The sequence below is a fragment of the Schistocerca gregaria genome, chromosome X (assembly GCF_023897955.1).
Source record: "Schistocerca gregaria isolate iqSchGreg1 chromosome X, iqSchGreg1.2, whole genome shotgun sequence".
NCBI classification, from domain to species: Eukaryota; Metazoa; Arthropoda; class Insecta; order Orthoptera; family Acrididae; genus Schistocerca; species Schistocerca gregaria.
In genome coordinates this window covers 855,678,901-855,700,419 of record NC_064931.1, presented here as the reverse complement: position 1 = coordinate 855,700,419, position 21,519 = coordinate 855,678,901, and the positions used below count along the sequence as shown (strand labels likewise).

The window sequence follows — 21,519 nt, the reverse complement described above, 5'->3', positions numbered from 1 at the left end:
GTGTGGAATATGAGATGCAAATAAACACAGCAAAAACAGTGTATGATCATCAGTGCAAGATGCACACAGTCCAGTATTAAAATAGGACAAGTTACTATTAGCCAAGTAAGTGCATTGGAAGCACAACTACTGAAGACTTGATGTCATCAGGAGGTGAAAACTCGAGTTGCCGTAGCATAGGAGGCATTCAACAGAAAGAGGAGACTGTTATGTGGCAAATTAGATAAATGTCTAAGGAAAAGGCTTGGCAAATGTTTTGTCTGGAGTGTGGCACTACATGGGGCAAAAACTTGGACGCTGAGATGAGAGGATGAAAAAAGGTTAGAACCATTTGATATGTGGATGTGGAGGAGAATGGAGAGGATAAGCTGGATGGAAAGAGTGAGTAATGAAAGGATATTGGAAAGGATTGGTGAGAGATGTCAGCTGAAGGTTATAAGAGAGAGAGAAAAGAACTGGTTGGGACATTCATTGAGAAGGGAATGCTTGGTAGCAGATGCTTTGGAAGGACTGGTTTGTGGAAGAAGACAGAGGAAGGAGGAGTTACAAGATGATAGACAACATAAAGGGAAGAGGAAATTATGCAGACCTGAAGAGGTTGGCAGAAGACTGGACAGCTTGGAGAACTACTATGTGAAAACGTGCCTTTTGGCAAAACACTAATGATGGTGGTGATGTCCCTTAAAATTGTATTAAATGAAAATAGCCTCATCAATTTATGTTGCTCTTTATATGTACTTGTATTCATTCATCATGGAACATTTTTCAGTGTGTCACAAAAACAAAGACAAATAGTAAAATAAAGCATAAGAAGTTGCAAAATACACTATTATAAGCTTACATAATTGAGCGCAGTGAAAAAAAGTTAACTGCCTGTGTTAAAGACAATGAATCCATTCTCCCCACCGGCATAAACGTAAAAACTTCCTTCCAGAGAAACCTTGACATTGACATTCAGTTGTGTTCCATTGAAGTCCTCTGTGAATTTGTACCATTTGAAATGCATTGTGGAATGTTTAGACATTCTGTTCCATCAAATGTGAATCAACCATTAAATGTATACTGCACTTGTAATCTGATATTTCCCATCAAATTTTACATGCCGTGCTGTTTGTTTGAGATCACCAATTCCATAAACACTGGCCGTGAACCTACCACCATGATGTATTAGGATAATATTACATAAAATGTTATCACTTTAACCACACCAGGCCCATACTGTATTTAAAAAGTATAAAGAAAAACAACTTGACGATTATCAAACGTTACTAAAGAAATAAAAATTTAAAATTTCACTCTCTTTATAATAGTAGGATAATTAAAACTAAGGAATAATTTAAGTTTCTCATAGCTACTTCAAACTAAGCTTTAAAGCTGTGATGGACTAGTACAAGTTATAAAAATGAATTTCAGTACTGGAGTTTTGAGTTGTTGATTATTTGCACACAATATCATTTTCGGTAGAGTTTCCTTCTTATGAAGCTTAGTTACATTGAAAATATCACTATTTTTGAAGTATGGAAGTATGGACTTTCATGTTTTATTGTGGTGGAGTGAGACAATAAAACAAAACTTTTGACTACATTAAAATCCATGTATATCTTACAGTGCAGAAATTGAAACTTATATATTACTAATCAAGTAATAAATAAAATAGAAAGAAACTTCCACATGGGAAAAAAATATTAAAAACAAAGATTCCAAGACTTACCAAGCGGGAAAGTGCCGGTAGATAGGCACAATGAATAAAACACATAAACACACACACAGAATTTGAGCTTTCGCAACCGGCGGCTGCTTCGTCAGGAAAGAGAAGGAAAAGGAAAGGTGAAAGGATGTGTGTTTTAAGGGAGAGGGTAAGGGGTCATTCCAATCCCGGGAGCGGAAAGACTTACCTTAGGGGGGAAAAAAAGGATAAGTATATACTCGCGTGCGCACGCATATCCATCCATACATACACAGACGCAAGCAGACATATTTAAAGGCAAAGAGTATGGGCAGAGATGTAAGTCAAGGTGGAAGTGTGGAGGCAAAGATGATGTTGAATGACAGGTGAGGTATGAGTGGCGGCAACTTGAAATTAGCGGAGATTGAGGCCTGGTGGATAACGAGAAGAGAGGATATATTGAAGGGCAAGTTCCCATCTCCGGAGTTCGGATAGGTTGGTGTTGGTGGGAAGTATCCAGGTAACTCTGACAGTGTAACACTGTGCCAAGATGTGCTGGCTGTGCACCAAGGCATGTTTAGCCACAGGGTGATCCTCATTACCAACAAACACTGTCTGCCTGTGTCCATTCATGTGGATGGACAGTTTTTTGCTGGTCATTCCCACATAGAAAGCGTGACAGTGTAGGCAGGTCAGTTGGTAAATCACGTAGGTGCTTTCACACGTGGCTCTGCCTTTGATCGTGTACACCTTCCGGGTTTTAGGACTGGAATAGGTGGTGGTGGGAGGGTGCATAGAACAGGTTTTACACCGGGAGCGGTTGCAAGGGTAGGAGCCAGAGGGTAGGGAAGGTGCTTTGGGGATTTCATAGGACCTAACCTTCGTAACCTCTTGGTTCATCCCTATGAAATCCCCAAAGCACCTTCCCTACCCTCTGGCTCCTACCCTTGCAACCGCTCCCGGTGTAAAACCTGTCCTATGCACCCTCCCACCACCACCTACTCCAGTCTTGTAACCCGGAAGGTGTACACGATCAAAGGCAGAGCCACGTGTGAAAGCACCCACGTGATTTACCAACTGACCTGCCTACACCGTCACGCTTTCTATGTGGGAATGACCAGCAACAAACTGTCCATCCGCATGAATGGACACAGGCAGACAGTGTTTGTTAGTAATGAGGCTCACCCTGTGGCTAAACATGACTTGGTGCACAGCCAGCACATCTTGGCACAGTGTTACACCGTCAGAGTTATCTGGATACTTCCCACCAACACCAACCTATCCGAACTCCATAGATGGGAACTTGCCCTTCAATATATCCTCTCTTCTCGTTATCCACCAGGCCTCAATCTCCGCTAATTTCAAGTTGCCGCCACTCATACCTCACATGTCATTCAACATCATCTTTGCCTCCACACTTCTGCCTTGACTTACATCTCTGCCCATACTCTTTGCCTTTAAATGTGTGTGTGTGTGTGTGTGTGTGTGTGTGTGTGTGTGTGTGTTCCCTCTTTCCTGATGAAGCACCCGCCGGTTGCGAAAGCTCAAATTCTGTATGTTTGTGTGTTTTATTCATTGTGCCTATCTACCGGTGCTTTCCCGCTTGGTAAGTCTTGGAATCTTTGTTTTTAATATAATCAAGTAATAATGTATTTATAAAAACACAAGCACAGAAAATCGATTACAATATACCTTTAAAAAACTTGACTTCTGAAACTGTTGTTCAAGAGATTGCAAGCAGATACCTTGATTTGCATCCACAATTACAAATTATAGTGTTCCCATGCGTAGTTTATACAATGTAAGCAATGTTGAACTCTGCTGAAAGTAATTTATCATATAAAAAAACTATTAATATTTATAATTACATAGGATACAAGGGAAACACCAAAATAAACATAATTTTATACAGTGCTACTCATTCTACAAGTATTTACCTAAAGATTTGCTTATGTAATAAAAAATAGTGTTCCAGAAGAAAAGATCTCAGAATATATTTAAAAATTCTATTGCTTCCTTGGTAACCTTGTAGATTATCAGAGAAAGAATGAAACCTATTTAAGACTGCATATCGAATGTCTTTCTGAATCACTGACGGCTATAAATTTTTTCATTTGGTGCTGTAGCTATGAACAACACTTTTCTTCTGAGACGGCTGCCTTTGTGCTGTAGGTGCTTCTTTCCTCAAGTGATGAGATACTTCCATAAAATTATAAGACACTGAGTGAGTGGAAGTAAATTATATGGTGGTGTATTTGTTTCCCAAACCAGGAGCTGCAAGAAGCTCCAAAGCTGCTAAAAGTTGTTTGATGAGAAGCTCAGAAAGCTGTTTTTCTTTCATTCAAGTGTCAATGTATAATGCTAAATTCTGGAGCATTTTACCCTGTTCACTGACTCCAGTTAATGTGCTACATTTTCAGCTTTATTCTGTTTGCTTTTTTAAATAAGTGAATGTACAATCTGTTCTTAAGTACAGGACATTATATTGATAGAGAAACTTGGATGCCTTGTTGTGCTATCTGTCAGATAGGGGAAAGCGAATTATTTGTGGGGACTTCAATGTTGACTCACTGAAAGAGTGTGATAGGAAGAATGGCCTGGAAGTCTTGCTCGGTTCTTTCAATTTAACATCTCTCATTAATTTTCGTACTCTGGTGGTAAAGGACAGCAGCACATTGATAGATAACACTTTTATAGACCAAGATAGGTTTAAAAACATAAATTCTTGTCCTGTTGAGAATGGGCTTTCTGATCATGATGCTCAGCTAGTTACAGTATATGACATAGCTCCATTCAGTAATCCAAAGCTACCCTCCAAAGTTGTGCGTTCAATTAATGACTCATCAATTAGAAGTTTCAGAGAAAATCTTCAACAGTTAGACTGGGATGAGGTGTACAAGGAGGTTGATGCTAATTTAAAATATTACTTATTTCATGATACACTTGTAAGAGAATTTGAAAACTGTTTCCCCAAGAAAGTAGTTAAATCTAATTATAAGGAACTATGCAAAAAACCTAGGCTTACTAAAGGAATAAAGATATCTTGTAACCACAAAAGGGAACTGCACAAGAAAAAGTAATGACCCAGAGACAGCCAAATATTATAAAAACTACTGTGCTACATTAAGAAAGGTTATTAAGAAGTCCAGAAGCTTGTGCATCATATCTGAGATTAATACCTCTGATAACAAAATCAAAACATTTTGGAATATTATTACAAGGAAGACAGGACAACCAAGAGTACAGGATGACGGCATCACCATCAAATCAAATGGAAACTTGATAAACAAGAAGCCGGAAGTCGAAAACATTTTGAATAATCATTTTTTAAATGTTGTAGAGAAAATAGGATCTAAATGTTCATTAGAAGCAAGGCAGTTAATGGAAGAGGCCTTACCCACACCATTTGATATAATTGAAATTCCACCCGCCTCTCCATCTGAAATTAGGAAGATAATAAACTCTCTCAAGAATAAAAGCTCACAGCAGGATAATAAAAGCTTGTTCCCGAGAAATAAGTGGGATTCTTAGCCACATATGTAATAGCTCTCTGAAGCAGGGTATATTCCCAGATAGACTGAAGAACGCCATTGTTATACCACTGCATAAAAAAGGGGATACGTCTTATGTCAACAACTATCGCTCAATCTCTCTTCTGACTGCCTTATCCAAAATTCTTGAAAAAGTAATGTTTTGTAGAGTAGCTTCACACCTTTGTAAAAATAAAAAGTTTTAACAAAATGTCAATTTGGTTTCCAGAAAGGTTTTTCAATGGAAAATGCTATATATACTTTCACTAATGAAATATTAAATGCTCTGAGTAACCGGAAGTCACCTGTTTGGATTTTTTGTGATCTATCAAAGGCTTTTGACTGTGTAAATCATGGAATACTTCTAGATAAGCTCAAGTACTGTGGGGTATGAATGGGACAGTGCTCAAATGGTTTAAATCGTACCTAACTGGAAGAGTGCAGAACTCTGGTGATTTATCAAACTGGGGAACAATCAAGAATGGGGTGCCGCAAGGTGCGGTCTTGGGTCCTCTGCTGTTCTTAATTTATATTAATGACTTGCCATTCTATATTCACAAAGATGCAAAGCTGGTACATTTTGCCGATGATACAAATATAGCTATCACACCAGACAGACAAGAATTAACTGGTGAAATTGTAAACGATGTTTTTCAGAAAATCATTGAGTGGTTCTCTGCGAATGGGCTCTCATTAAACTTTGACAAAACACAGTATATACAGTTCCACACAGTAAATGGAATGATGACCCTATTAATAAATAGACATAATCGAATTAATGATCTTACCTGCAATGTTCAGCCTTATTAAAAGAAATTGACAAGATCCCTCAGCACAGAATAAAAATTGGAGGTATCCAAATCACTGGGGATTATCTTGCCTCAGTGATATTATATCACTGTTTCATGTAGTTCTTTACTTAAAAACTATTTTATGTAATTGTATCACCATATTTTTTAATTTCAGTATAGATGAATGAATCAGCTGATTGGTGTTACAGCTGTTGTATGTAGCTGTAGAAAAAACTTTATTGTTACTATTGATGAGTATTGGAAATGTGTTTTAAAATCATTGCAGGAAGAGTCAGACCAACAGATAATAAAAAACTACACTTCATCACCACTTGGATCTGGAATTGATCAACGTAGTGGAAGGCAGAAAGTATCTGCAACTCGGGCCAGTAGTTCTAGACATGGTGTTTCAGCGTATAGTTCAGATAAGATTAATGACTATTCAGTTACTGACTCAAGATCAAATACATCTCGATCACCAAGTGATGAATCTGGAGCCAGCTCTGAGGATAGCCATGGGCGTGAAAGGTTTCCTTCAAGATCAAGTAAATCTTCTTCGTCCACCAGTGACTCAGGTGATGAGGAGGGTAAGCTATTTCTTCTCATTTTCACCTCTTGGTCCCACTATGCCATGTTTTGATTTTTTTAATTTCTAAGATGATTTTTAGGTTTCCAACCATAGATATCAGTTCTAAATAATTAGTTGTTCACACTGTTTCTACAGTAGTGTGCTTTTTAGACCTGACGTATGGGCATTAAGTTACAGTTACTAGATTTAATGCCTTATGGAATGCTTTGCTGCTATAGCCTGTTGACAGTTGTCGAACCTTCTTATGAACTGTAACATCAGAATGACTGTAGCCCCCCCACACACAAAAAGAAGAGAAAAAGAAATGGATAAACATTGGCTAAATCTGTTCTGAAATTGTCAGTTGTTTGGCATGAGGTGTTTAAGTTTTGGAGAAGTGAAAAATTCTGTCACTGATAAATCTGGAAAGATTCAGGATGTCAGGGTTGTTTTAAAAAATATCTCTCTCTCTCTCTCTCCTCTCTCTCTCTCTCTCTCTCTCTGTGTGTGTGTGTGTGTGTGTGTGTGTGTGTGTGTGTGTGTGTCCTACCCATGGGGGGGGGGGGGGGGGGGTTATGGATCAGTCACTGTAAATGCAGACTCTTAGCTACACAAGGCCTCATAAGACGGGAAGCAGCTATCTCAATGAAAAGTGCTAAGGTTCTGGATTGGAGTTGTAATTAAATCCTGTTGTGTCCCAGATTAACTCCTGCTGAAAAAGTATTGCAGATAGCGTAATTTCTGTGAGAAAAAGTTGTAAAATATTCACTGCCTAAACCAGAAGATGACATTCTGTCAGATACTGTGTTATTTCGCAGAAACAGCCATTTTTGTATTGCAGTGTGCTCAGTGAGCTGTTGCAATGCTCCCTTGTGTATTTGGCCTTACATTAATTCAAATATCCCAGTAAGTTCATTGCCATTTGTGACCAGCATTGTTCGTTCATTGCAGGAGGCTAGAGTTTGTGCTTTCAGCTTACGTGTGAATGTATATATATTGATCAAAAGCTTTGAATTAGTTGCACTCCTGCACATTTTTAAGTTAGGACAGAAGCAAGTACCATTAATGTTATGTTAAAGGTCATAAACCAACACGCGTCACACAGTCACTGTCTAAAGTCGTCGTCTTTCTATATGTGGTTGTGGCTAGCAGCATTTTGAAAATATTGGACACTTACATCTGTGAAGTATTAATTTTTGTAACTAGTTTCAGCCCATGCAGTATGCCTGTAATGTTTAGACTGTTGTTCTGAATCTACATCTGACTGCCTGGCCGCATGGTTTCAGAAGTGTTGTCTCGGAACTGCATCAGAAATAAAAATCTACTTTCACAAATATTGCCAGCTTTCCTAAAAACTTGTGAACCAAAAACAAAAGAGTTCATTGTGGCGTAATTTCATGAAAGTAATTCTGACTCTTTGATGAATTGTGTAGTTGATCAATAGTAAACTGGCCTGGAAGTGTCCCTAAGAGAGTTTTGGTGCAAAACAGGAATAATTGAATTTGTAATGTGTTATCTAGGGGAATATATAAGTAAAACATATTGTGTGGTGTACCAGACACCAGAAAGGCACAGAAAAATGAGAAAACATTGAATACCTTTATGTTCAGGCCATTAATGGGGTTCGATTTTTCCTTTCAGTTTATATTCCTGTTACTGGGTTTCTGTGCATTTTGTTGTAAAAATAGACTTTCATACAACTTTGTTCTGTTTTCTGTTCATTGTGTTAGGAATTTTTTACAGCTTTGTAATGTGAGTTTATATCAGGAATTTGGAGTGACAATTTAAAGTGGTTGGAGCTGTACAAAAGTAATAAGAGAGTGTTGACACATTGTAGGAAATGAAAATCACTATAAATACACTCCCTTTTACATTTTTCTAAGCTACATAAAACATTATGGAGTGAAAAATAGCGGCCATGAAAACCTATAATAGGGGCTGTTGGTAAGCAATAGGTCATGCACCAGGCTTAAATTCCAGGCCTGTAAATGCAGACACCACTGGGATCCCCCTTAAATGTTATATGATAATTTGGAAAGCTGAATGGGCAGCATGTCAGTCATATTGATAATGCTGACTACTTGAAATGCTGCATGCAGGAATGGCCCAAAACAAGCTGTGGGGTCATATACAGCATATTCCATTTATCTGATGACTACATGTGCGTTGCAGTAGATGCTGCACAGTGAGAGCTCTGTTGCCAGGTGATCAGATGCCGTGTCACCCATCTACTGTTACAGTACAACATGACTCCATTTAAAATATAAGCAAATTAATTTTGTACTCACCCATGTCACGCAAGGAGGTGCTATAACTGCCATTATTTTCCACGCATTTCTGACATCTACTCAAGAAGTTATTCTCTCTGAGATATCAAATTAATTCACTCACAGATATTATCCTTGAGATATTATATTGTGAGAGGATTTGTTGTGTAGACTTTGTCCTACAGCGCACCCTACAAATAAAAATTGCATGGAGTTAAATCAGGAGTTCTGGTGGGCCAGATATTGTTACTAATCACACTTTCTGCAGACACGTCATGAATTGTGTGCAAAGAAACATTAGTTGTACGAGCCCTTGTTTAATCTTGTTGAAAAAATTTGAAGCTTCCTTCTTTCACTCAGTTCATTAAAAATAAGCCACAAAATTTTTTGCACGTATCTTTCACCTACATCTCTGTCATTAAAAAAAATTGGGCGTATTATTGCCACCACTAACTGCGCACCACACCCCTAGTTCCTGGACATGAAGGGGTTCCTCATGAAGCACAACAGGTCTGTCTGCTCTCTAATATCTACAGTTTTGGGAATTTCCATACCCATTTAAATGGAACCAAGCCTCGTCTGGAAACAATAAGATAAGGATCCATTTGACTGTCATACACTTGTTTTAAAACCCATTTGCATAACTTAACCCTGTGCGCAGGATCACCATTTGGAAGTTCTTGTACTACTGATACGTTATAGGGTCTTAGCCCTAGCAGCTTAGCAACTCTTTGTACAAAGGTGCAAGATATTTGTGTTTGCTGCAAAAGATGTCTAAGAGACTTTCTATGGAAATTTTCCGGGCAGTATCCAGTGTCATTGAGACAGGCTTCTGCAAACACTGTTCGTCATCTTTTATGCTTATTATCTTGAACACTTCCCGTTTCACAAAATTTATTCACTAATTTGCAAACTGCGCCATGACTCGGAACTCAAACACCGGGAAAGTTCTGCGCAAACAATCACCGGATAGTACAAATGGTCTCTGTATGCACATATGAGTCATAAACAAACACTCATTTTGGAATTGAATTATTCACTGTTGCCATTGCTGCATTCGCAAACTCCACTGTTACTCGTGCTGCTTGTTTCACTGCTCGAATGACATTGGCCGATAAGGCGCGTATATCTGTATGGCCTTCAGGCTAAAAACCACAAGAAAGAGGGGGGCGGCATTGTGCAGTTCTGCGGATCCTATTCGACTGGCAGGTGTGGTTCCGTGGAGTGGCTGTGATATCCCAGGCAGGCAGTCATCAGATGAATGGAAAAACCTGTACGTGAGGTATTATTCCCAGCATACATTGTATTAGCCTGGGGTGTCTAATTTTCTGGCATACAGTAGTAGTTAGTTCCATAGCCTTTGTCATTTGGACCTTTGCTACATTTCTTATCTACCATTTTTCACCATTTGATTAAGTCTGAACTGCAGTCATTGATTTCATATACTAAAACGCATAGTGTTCATGCCCTCTTTCAAGCAATTATCAATTTGTTATTGAATTGTCTTCTCAGGATTCTTGTTCAGAAGTGGAACAGTTTTGTATGATGGAGATTCCTTCAACAATCCAGTGCTTTCTAATGACTGTCCCTTTTCCTGGATGTTTATTATTTCGCGGTGTTAAAAATAGTGTAGTGTTTACCTTTCCTGCTTGTTGAAGGGACAGAAGCCAGTAGTGTCATATCTGGAGAAGCTCCAAAAGCAAATGATTGTAGTCTTTGGCATCTGAAGTCACTGTTCATAACTGTGCAGTGATTAACCATTTGCTGGAGAATATTGGATGCTAGACATAGTCTTGGCTAATACATATGAGGGTTGGAACTTTAATAGTGGCAACTATTTATTTGCAGCTTGTACAAAATAGATACGTGTTTCAAAGTTTTACTGACCTTCAAAGTAGTCACCAGCATTGTGTAAAACTTGTTGCCAGCGATGTGGAAGTCGTAGGATACTCTTAGCAGTGCTAGTTGCGTTGACAGTTAGAGCGACGCGGTCTGTTGCCCAACAAATTTGTAGCAGTTCTGAAGCGAATGCCGTGAAGTGTCTCCTTCAGTTTAGAAATAGAGTTGAACTTACAAGGGCTTAAGTCAGTTGAGTGCAGTAGGTGCTATAGTACTTATCAGCCCCATCAGTCAAACAAATCAGTAACAGCCTGCACTGTACGTGCTTGAGCATTGTCCTGCAAAATGACGGTCAGGTCCTGCAGAAAGTGTCATCAATTCTGTCTCTATGCTGTTCAGTTTTGGAACACTACGTACAACCAGCTTAGAGAGAGAAGTGATGATACTCTATGAAGGACCTGACCATCATTTGGCAAGACAACGTTCAAGCCCGTCCAGCGCAAGCTGTTACTGATTTGTTTGGCTGTTGTGGCTGCTAAGTGCTATACCACCTTCACGGAATTTGCTCCAGAACTGCTACAAATTCATTGGGCCTTAGACAGCACAGCTCGTTCTGTCAACACAACTGGCACGGCTAGAGTATCGTATGACTTCCACATCGCTGGCAACGGGTTATACACAATGCTGGTGACTATTTTGAAGGTCAGTAAAACTTTGGAACACACACCTATTTTTTACGAACTGTAAATAAATAGTTGCCACTATTAAAGCTCCAACCCTTGTACAAACAGTGGAGTATGAAAATCTTGAATATGCAAAAACATATATAATATTAATTTCTCAAACATTCCATCATCTGGAATGTTCTGCCCTCAGCTGTGTATCAGTTTGTCTTAAAACACACGTGCCCTACATTGGCCCATTAATGTAATGATATAAAACTGTGGCTTGTCACTGAAGACCTTTAAAAGAATGTAATACTTAACCAGTGTTCTACAACCACAGGGGCATTAAATGTTGTCTTGTTTAAGGTTCAGGGACTCTGTACCTGTAGTACAGTACATATTTCTCGGACATCCAACATGTTTTTTTTATAATTGTTTTGTGATAACTTTCAGTGTGATTACAGAAAGTTCCAGTGGTACCTCGTAATGGCATTTGCAGCAATGTGGTGTAAGGAATTAAACCAGTTGTTTTAGTGATACTGCAGTTAGACTGAGACCATCACCTACCAGCAATGGAGTGGGAGCACATGGGACAAATTAAATCTCAAACTGTGTCATCACTCCCAGAGTTTGTTGTGGTGGCACATTACTGAAAGTGTGGCATGCTTTATGTCTTCCAGTCTCCCACTGTAGAGTTAGTAAGTGCTGGTCTTTGTTTCGCCATTTGACCTGTTGGCAGTCCAAATCCTGAAATTTTTATCTAAGAAGCAAATTATGTAAGCTAATGCTTCATAATTGTTAAACATACACTGAGGAATTCATTATTGCTGTTTCATATTCTTGATAATAAAAAATGTGGGATTTATTTTTTGCTTGGCTGTCCAATTTCAGCCAGCTCTGCCTCAGCCCAAGACCGGATGCGGAAAGGAATTCATTTGTCGGGTAAGGAGTAGCATAACTTCTTACCAGCAACTCTTTCTCTGTCTCTCTCTTTTAGGAGTTCATTGGTTTCTCTTCAAATGGTGTTTGTTTCATTGATTCCTGTGCTCTAGGCACATTTTATAGTTCAGTTAAATGCAAAGGAGAGTTATGCATTAGTGTGTTCAGTGCTTTTTATATTTCTGTGTTGCTGTAAGTATTATCTATCGGGCACAGAAAATGTTAAAATTTGTGTTACATGGCATTGTGTATTTTGAGATTTCATTTTCCTCTTCTTTGAAGTTTCATTTATTTTACCTTCTATGAAAAATGGTTTATTAATAGCCAAGATGCTTATTTTCTGCACTTTCTTGCTGTTTGAAAAAAGATCTCATTTTTTTTTAAAAAAAGTTTCCAGTGAAAAATCCATTGAAACTTAAGATCAACATTCACTCTTTATCCTCAGTGGACTGTATGATAAGTAACCTACATAGGTGCCCTTGCTTAATCTCAATACTGCTGTCATGTATTTGCATATCTGAGTCCCACTTTTTACTGGCCTTTACCCTTTCTGGACTTCTATGATTACCCTCACCCCATATCTGAGTTTATATGCTTTTCCTTCTAGGGTTCCCATGCTCTCCTGGGCCCATCCACTCTCTTCTCATGCAGCATTCACTATTGGTCCAGTGCCCTAACTCCCTCTTTGTTCCTCCTTTAGGTTCCTCCATAAAAAGGCCAACTAAAAGGGTTGTTTTACACTCACTTCTGGTCACAGTGGTCTTAGTCCCATTCAAGGGCTTCTTTGGACACTCCCGCAAGCATATCCTTTGACTATTTGGACCACACCACTTACTCCACTGTACTTTGCTAAATTGTTACAGCATACTAACTCATTGAGAACAGTTAGATTGTAGTGGTGACAGGTTGAACGGTGCACCATACACTGTGATCCAAAAACAAAAGTAAATTGCTTCTAGGGCCTCATATTTCCACTGAACACTTGTCTGAAATCCTGTTGGATCTACTTTTAATGCGAGACTTTCAGTGGAAGTTAAATTACTGTGTATCTAAACTATTATACTCTTTAATCTTTCTCGCCAGAAAATTTTCATTTAATATTATCAGTGTGACAGTACATGAAATTAAGTAGATTTGGTTGCTTCGTATTTAACACTCCACTTTACAGATATCACGACAGCAGAGGTGGTGGTAGCTTGGGGCTTGCATGAGACAGTACTTTGGTATGATTTGCAGAAGGGACTTGCTGCAGGAATCAGTGGAATGAATTATTTAGTGAGATTCTTACATTAATTACAAATAGAAATTTACAGCTTTGAGTAATATGCTACTTTTGTTCTTTAAAATGAAAAGAGCTAATAATTGCTTATTTAGCAAATAATAAAAATAATTGTTTGTATTACAAAGAAACTATTTGTTGTGGCAAATTAATGCACAGGTGTTTTCTGCTTGAACCATATCCTTACACTGTGACGAGTTTCATCATAATCAGTGTACTCAGTGGCAGTAGACGAGCAGTTTACAGAGCCATGTTCTTCCGTTCCACCAAAAACTACTGTTACGTCTACTCTGAAGGAGAATACTGATTCAGATTTCTGTACTTGGAAAATATTTTGGTTAATGGTGGTAGCAGTCTTCTAAGTTGAACCCATTTGAGTCCCATAATTCAGCATTCAGTCAGTCCAGTGCTAAAAACATTTCAATGTTTGTGTTTTTCTCTGAGGGTGAGCAGGATCTCTGCTGATCTTGACTTTTGGTGGAGTGTAGGAACATATGTCGTAAACAGACTGTTCATTCACTGTCACTGAGTTAATTTATCTTTAATGAAACTAGTCACAGGGAAGGAGGGTCGAATGTGGTCATATTTTCTTTTACGTTCAGTCTTAAATCATTTGACACAAATTTCTATGCTTGTGATAAATAATTTGAGGTCTATGACTGCATTGTTATGAATAGTGCTGATATAGTGACAACATACTTGCACTCTGCTGCTTCGCGTTTGTACACAATAGTTATAAATTTGTAATTGTGGGTTGGGTGTTTTAGATATTTTCATGTGCATGGATCATATTCCCCATGTATATGATGTAGAGTGCCTTTTTATTTATTTATTGTTTTAATATGTACATTTGGAAATGTTGGTTAAATTTGTTCTTAAATTTTGTATCTCAACATGGGTTCCCTAAATTGCTGAAGGCAAATGCCAGAATAGTTTCTTTGAAAAGAGTGCAACAAGCCTCCTTACACATCTGGTACTCCATATATATCATGGTTTTATTAATGAATGCAACTGTAATTTTTTTCTGTATCAATATTTTCACTTGTTCAGATCTTTTAAAAAAAGAGTGGGGACTGGGAGGGGGTGTTACAGCTGTTGTAAAACAAGGTGTTGTTAAAAATATCCTTAAAGAGCCCAATTCCTTTCACATGTGATTGTCAGTGCATATTTATAATATTGTATTGTGCCTTTTGATGCTTAGTGGGCTTTGTAGTTGCATCAAGATTTCATTTATTTCCTGTATCAGTATAATTGTTGACTTAATTTTATCGAATTCCATTTTTAGTGATAGTGGTAAATTAGTGAAGATAGTTTTATTTATTAAGTGCATCATAATGTGCCAAAGGAACAAGGTTTCATGGTAGTTGAAAACTGCATGTTTCTTACGTATATAGGTGGTGCAGTGTTTGCACTGACTAGTGGAACGTGGCAACTGCTTACTTAGATGTCTAGAAAACTTGTGCAAATTATAAATCATGTTATTTTCTAACAGGTACTTGTGAATGCCTTTGTGAAGAATTTGCCAAATTTTAAGAAAGATAGTCTAGTTCATGTCATGAGCATTTTTGATGAAATTTCTAGATGATATGAGACAGTTCATATTGGTGTGATCCCGTGTGAAACTAAGCCTGAGACTTTTTTTAAAACTTTATTTTTAGTTACATTTATGTCATAGTTTAACTAGTCACGAGTTTGTTCTATATTGCATGTCTGCTGTTATTACAGTAACCAGTCCTAAGATTGGTTTGCTGCAGCTCTCCGCCCTATACCCGGGCTACTGAAACATGTCACATGAGAGCTTGCGTGTTGGTGGCTACACTCTGATTGTGAGGTCACAAAAGCTGCTACCACACACGCCCACAGCTGATAGCTCCGAAGTATGTTTTACAAATGTAGGCTACAATCACCGTGCATATAAGTCACAGAATAATAAAGTATATGTAAGTATAAAAAAGGACATGTTTCTGACAATGGGGGAAACAGCTACAGACTAAAATGTTTGACAGTGTAATATGAAACCATGAAATAACCAACAACCAAGAAGTTGATCCGAATTGTTACTGTAATAGCTGTGTATAAAAGTCATACAATAATGTACACCTAAGCATAACAAAGAACATGCTATTCGCAATTGTAGAATGAAATAAAGAATGAGGTGCATAGCCTATTCCATTGCAGAGAGAGAGAATTGCTTCTGGATGCATTTGCACTCAATGATTTATGATGTCAGTAGCACAATTCCATTCAGGTCTCCATTACTCTCACCTGACTTTGCACCAAAACCATTGCTATAATCATCATCATCATCATCATCTGTTCATTGTCATTTATAATAGTGCTTCATTTACAGTAGTGCTTCTGTAGTAAGTGTACCAATGTGGTCTACTTTTTCCTCTATTAGTTGGTATCTGTAATAGCAAGACCTTCACTTGACAGCTTTTCCACTTCTGTTACAGTGTTATTTATTATTATTTCAAATGTAAACCTTGAAAACATTCCAACTAATTCAGTTGGGTTAAAATAGCAGTGATGAGGCGGTAGCCTAATTACCATATGATCCTGTTCCTTTGCAACTTCGTCTACAACATATGTAGACATGACAGGCTTATTTTGTTTTACTATGAATATAACAGCAGCTTTATCATACAACGCAGTTGTCTGTTACCTGCAACCACTGCACCATATTTTCATTCCGCTCACTTGTTGGACTTTTGCCTAGTATCACCAAATGGTAAGTTGCATTATCTGTTACAAACATTGTCAGGACACTAAACTGTAGCAACAAATTTTTAAATCGCCACAGAAATTGTGGGTGGTCCATATGCTAATGGTTGTCACAGTTTTTTCTTGATTGAAAAATTAAGTCCATCATGCACAAAACCATTTGAAGGACCTGTATAGGGACAGTTAAGCTGGCTACTCTTACCATTTTTTTCATGAGTGCTACTATTTGCAGTATCATCTATCCAGCATTCATCAGCTGCTCAGTATTGACTTAGGTTGTATCTGACCATGTAACTGAATGTATATCCTTTACTACAATTTCATGTAAGAAAATACTACGATCCACAACAGCATGAGAGCTTCTTTGAGCAATGGTTTCCATCGGTCTATCTTTTTAAAGCAGAAGCCCATGCTCTTTGACACAATTTTAAGTCATATTTTCCATCCCTAGAAAAGTTTACACATTCTTCTAGAGAACTTGGCAACTTAGCAACTTAGCTAATGTGGAATATACTTTGCAGCTTTAATATCTGTCAATGTGCTGAGGACCTGCATCAGTTTGGAACAAATAAAGATCTGTAGCTAGATAATGCTTTGTTGTTTTCTTTCCAGAAATGCTTAAAAATACACTCTTTTTCACAGGGGCTTTTTTCCATGTGGTTTACTTCAGTATCCTGCAGGTTTTGAAGCAGCACCCTTTTCCTTATAACAGTTCTTTGACTAAATCCTAGATTTTTTGAGGTATGCTCTAAAACTTTATCAGCTGAAATTGATGGATGCCCATGAACAGAAACAAATTCTTTTTCTTTGTCATAAAACTCATGTGTTTTTTATAATTCCAAAGCCCAACTATCAACTGTACAGAGGCAGGCAGTTGCATAGAAACATACAGTGTTTACATAGAACCTGGCAACATGGTAGGCAGAACCGGCTTCTGTTGCTCTGCTCACAACTGTATAGAGGCAGGCAGTCACATAGAAATGTACAGTGTTTACATAGAAGCTGGCAATGTGGTAGCCAGAACTGCCTTCTGTTGTTGTGCTGTAATTAGTGCAGAAGATGCATTGCCTCACATTCCTCATTTATCAGTCATACCGCCAACTGTAAGGCGCTTGTGAAGTGACGTTTAAGTGATATGTTTCAGCAGCCCATTTTTAGTCTTGACCTCCCCCCCCCCCCTTCCTCCAACTGCTCCCCACACGTGAGCGCACGCACACACACTGAATTAACAATCAATCTGTCCTATCAACCTATTCATTTTTTCAGTCATCTTGGGCCATAACTTTCACCACTGATCAGTACCTCTTCACTGGTTATCTGATCTACACATCTAATTTTTGGCATTCTTTTGTAGCGCCTTATTTGTAAAGCTTCTATTCTCTTCCAGTCTGTACTGTTTATCATTCCTGTTTCACTTCCATGTAAGGTTAACACTCCAAATGCTTAGTTTCAGAAAATTCTTCCTAACCCTACAACACACCATCAATGCCATTCATATCAAGTGAAATGGGCTCGGTGTGTTTAGGTTATTTAAGATTTGTCCAAATGCTTTTTAAATCCATTTGGAGACACAATACATTTTAATATGTGCAATGTACTATTGGAATAGCACATTATTTTGAGGGTGTATAAAATGATTGAAAGGGTCTAGAAGCAACCTCTAAGTGACCTGTTGAAGGATCTGAAGATGCTGTGTATCAGAGAAAACATGCTTCAAATGATCATTCCTGTCATATCCCTGAATACTGATGACTCATCCTGTGACCCCTGCATACAGAACCGCACTAGTCATGTTTTGTTATTGTATGCATACTGTTGTCTGTACCACAAGCGTGGCTAATGAGTGTGAACGTATTTGATTTTTGTTGTGTAGTGTAATAAGCAACTTAAAGACCTTATGAGAGACTGTCTTCCGTTATTTAGCCTTGCTTAGGCACTTTTGGGAGTGTTCTGTAAACAGTTTTCCTAGTATTTAATGAATACCTTATTGCGTTGTATACATATTTGTTAGCATATAGATTATTCTTTCCCCTTAACTGTTATAATGTATCAGCTGGTTAGGATTTGAAAGCTGTTTGTCATGCAACTTAAAAAAGAAATAGATGTTTGTACTTGACTGACAAAATGCTGAAATGAAGTAAATACCGTATTTACTGGAATCTAAGCCGCACATGGAAAACGAGACTCGAAATCAAGGGGGAAAAAAAAATCCCATATCTACGACGCACCTGAAATTTGAGACTAGAAATTCAAGGGGAGAGAGAACTTTTAGACCGCACCTCCAAATCGAAACAAAGTTGGTCCAGTGTAACATGAGACACAATTTAGGTTGAACAGTAGTTTGGTTCAAGTTGTAAGCTTAGCAGTTGAGCTTTACCAGGTAGCCATTGCTGTGTGTCAGGCGCTTCGTCCATATTTGTACGGGTACCCTTCCTTTTTCATATTCTTCATCTGGTTTGAATCGATTGCTTATTTTGCTTTGATCTGATAAGTACCATTCTCTTTGTTATACATGTTTACGTCACTCTAGGCTGAAAATGCTGTATTGTACTGTGTCGTGCATTGTTTGTCGCATTCTGATGATGAGTGTTTACGACCTGTTCCCACTCGCAGCGAGGCTTGCTTTTGTGCGCACTACCGCCGCTTCCAATAAAAAAGGAGAGGAATTGTCTCATTAGCCAAACAATGGCAAGAGACTGCTATTTGTTGCTTACACTGCTGCTTTTTTTGATAATGATCAACAAAAACCAAATAATAGACTGCATATGATAGATGATGATCTGAACGAGAGTTTAGCAAAAATTTTTCTCCATTTGAAAATCTTTGCTGACGCCTCTTTAGTGCATTAAATTCTGCACAGAAATTAGTCATCTTAGATTTAAAAATCAAGTTGGTTGTCGTGCTTCATTTCTGACTGCTATCACTATTATGCACAAGAATAATAGAAAATAAACATGATATGATATGTATATTCTTCCACGTTTGCTGTTCTCTCTCTCTAGTTTCGTAGTTTATTAGGCAGACAGGATTTAAATGAGATAGCGCCAACACGAAAGAATACATGGCATAATGTTTACATTCGTATTATTATTATGGTGAAGAGAATACTGCATGTGATTCACGATTCATAAAAGTTCGTATTAGCAACCATCTCTTGTCACAGGTAGGAAAAAATTCAGAACGTAGAGTTGGCCATATTGACATACATCCCAAACAGTCGTGCCAGTCAGATTTTCGTAGCAGCTTTTTAGTGATGACTTCAAATGCAGTGTGTGTTGTTGTTGTCTTCAGTCTGTAGACTGGTTTGATGCAGCTCTCCATGCTTCTCTATCATGTGCAATGCAGAACAGCAACACTAATAAAATAAGAATGAAAATAACTTAGAAATTAAATGCATAAATTTAAAACAATATTTTATTAGGTTTGTAATAAATCTTATACGAAATGTTTAAAATATCAGTCATGATTCTGAATCACTATCACTCGATTCTTTGTTGTTCATTTCTTCATACAGAGCATCGTCGTCCTTACCATCTAGTGCATCAGATATCGAACATTTTTTAAATGCTTGTTGCAGTGTCTGATTTGGAACACACTTCCATGCATCATAAATCCATTGGCACACTTCCAACAAACTTGTGCTTTTTACACATCCTATTGGTGTCAGCTGTCTGTCGCTTTTCGAAAGCCAGTCTGTGTACATGCATTTAAGCTTGTGCTTAAATGGCTTATTCAAACAGACTTCAAGTGGTTTGCAGAATTCTCTAATTTTCATTTTACTGCATGTGTTGTATGGCCTGCATACGCATCTAACTACCAACAGACTCCGTTAACTAAGCATTGTGCCAGGACGATGATTCCACACGCGCCTAATCAATTCCAGCACCATGTCCTCCGAAAACCACCCAGTTTTGTTTGTTCATTCAATTAATTTTTGGAAACACTTCAGATTTCGCCAAAGTCTTTCACTTGAATGGGGTAATTTATGTCCATCTGCTGTGCAAGCGAGCATGACGGACAGCCGCTGTTTTCACCCCCTGATGTAAGAACACTTATGTCTTTCTTTCCTTTGGCATCATCCGTATAATTTGACAGCATGTCAAAATTTACAGGAGTTTGGTCAGCATTTCCTGTCTGTCCAAGAATGTATTGCATTTCTGTGCGCCGCCTAATTATGAAGTGCTGAAATTCCACAAGTTTTTCTTAATAATTTTTCAGCAGCTTCTGTACATCTGAAGTTTGCCTCTGAAGTGAAAGACCCCAGCGCTTCATAAACAGATCAATCCAGCTGCGACTAGCCTTAAAATTTTCGATTTATTGCTCTCTAGTAATTTCACGTGCCGTAATTTTTAAAATTTCGGCTTTCACAGGCAGGAGTTTCTGATGCTGTTCCTTAACAGATTCATTTAAAATCACTTCTAGTGCATGATATCGGCCACACTTTGGCCCACTAAATGCTTTCCTGCTACTTCAACATTCAATTAATTTGTCTCTCTGCAGTCGCCATTGCCTGAAGTTGTTCTCATCAATCCCGTATCGCAGACCTGCAGCACGATTAGAACTTTGTTCCACAAAAGAAATAACTCCCCTCTTGAATTTGGCACTATAATGGAAGCACCTCATTATGGTTCACTAACACCAACAAGCACTTCACAAAATTCCCCAAAGCAATTGGTGCCGCTACGTGAAATCTTAATGAGCCCCAGAGTATAAACTCGTGCATAAATCCTTAAGTCTTGTGCATTGATGATATTTTTGTGCAAAGAAATTTATTTTTGTTTCAATGAATATTCGAAAGACTGCTACATTTGAAGATGAACAATATGGAGTTTCTATTTACTTCGTTGGATAATGTATGAAAATGCAGTGGTCGAAACTCGGCATGGAGAAAAAAGCTCTCCCCCCCCCCACCCATCTACCCCCCCCCCCCCCCTCTCTCTCTCTCTCTCTCTCTCTCTCTTCCTTTTGACGCAGAGGTTTTGGCGCCAGTATTTATCTTCGTGCCTGCAAAGTATGACTGTGTAGTGCTACATATATTTGATGCCAAAAGTTAGTTGTGGCGGCACGTACCAACATTTTTCAGAACTTCCGTTTACTTTGCACTCAATCCTAAGCTGCAGGTGGTTTTTTGGATTACAAAAACTGGAAAAAAAATGTGTGGCTTAGATTAGAGTAAATACAGTGGTACTATCTCAAAGGCAAATCAAAATGCAGAAATGAAGATTTGATTTAGATTAAACAGAACACCTAA

The 21,519-nt window shown here is 38.2% G+C and overlaps 1 protein-coding gene across 5 annotated transcripts in view; it reads left to right on the top strand.

The window, feature by feature from the left end:
- LOC126298333 (PHD finger protein 23B-like) overlaps window positions 1-21,519 on the top strand; it is a 44,271-nt gene that overhangs the window by 19,734 nt on the left and 3,018 nt on the right. Inside the window, exons 4-6 of one of the 5 annotated variants that reach the window (XR_007552595.1) lie at window positions 6,274-6,574; window positions 12,218-12,268; window positions 15,270-15,484. Coding sequence is in view for 4 of the 5 variants with exons in the window: in XM_049989628.1 (XP_049845585.1) it covers window positions 6,274-6,574; window positions 12,218-12,268 (352 nt within the window). In the remaining variant the exon portion in view is untranslated. The remainder of the gene's footprint in view (window positions 1-6,273; window positions 6,575-12,217; window positions 12,269-15,269; window positions 15,485-21,519) is intronic. The other 4 variants (XM_049989628.1, XM_049989629.1, XM_049989630.1 and 1 more) reach the window with 4 other exon arrangements.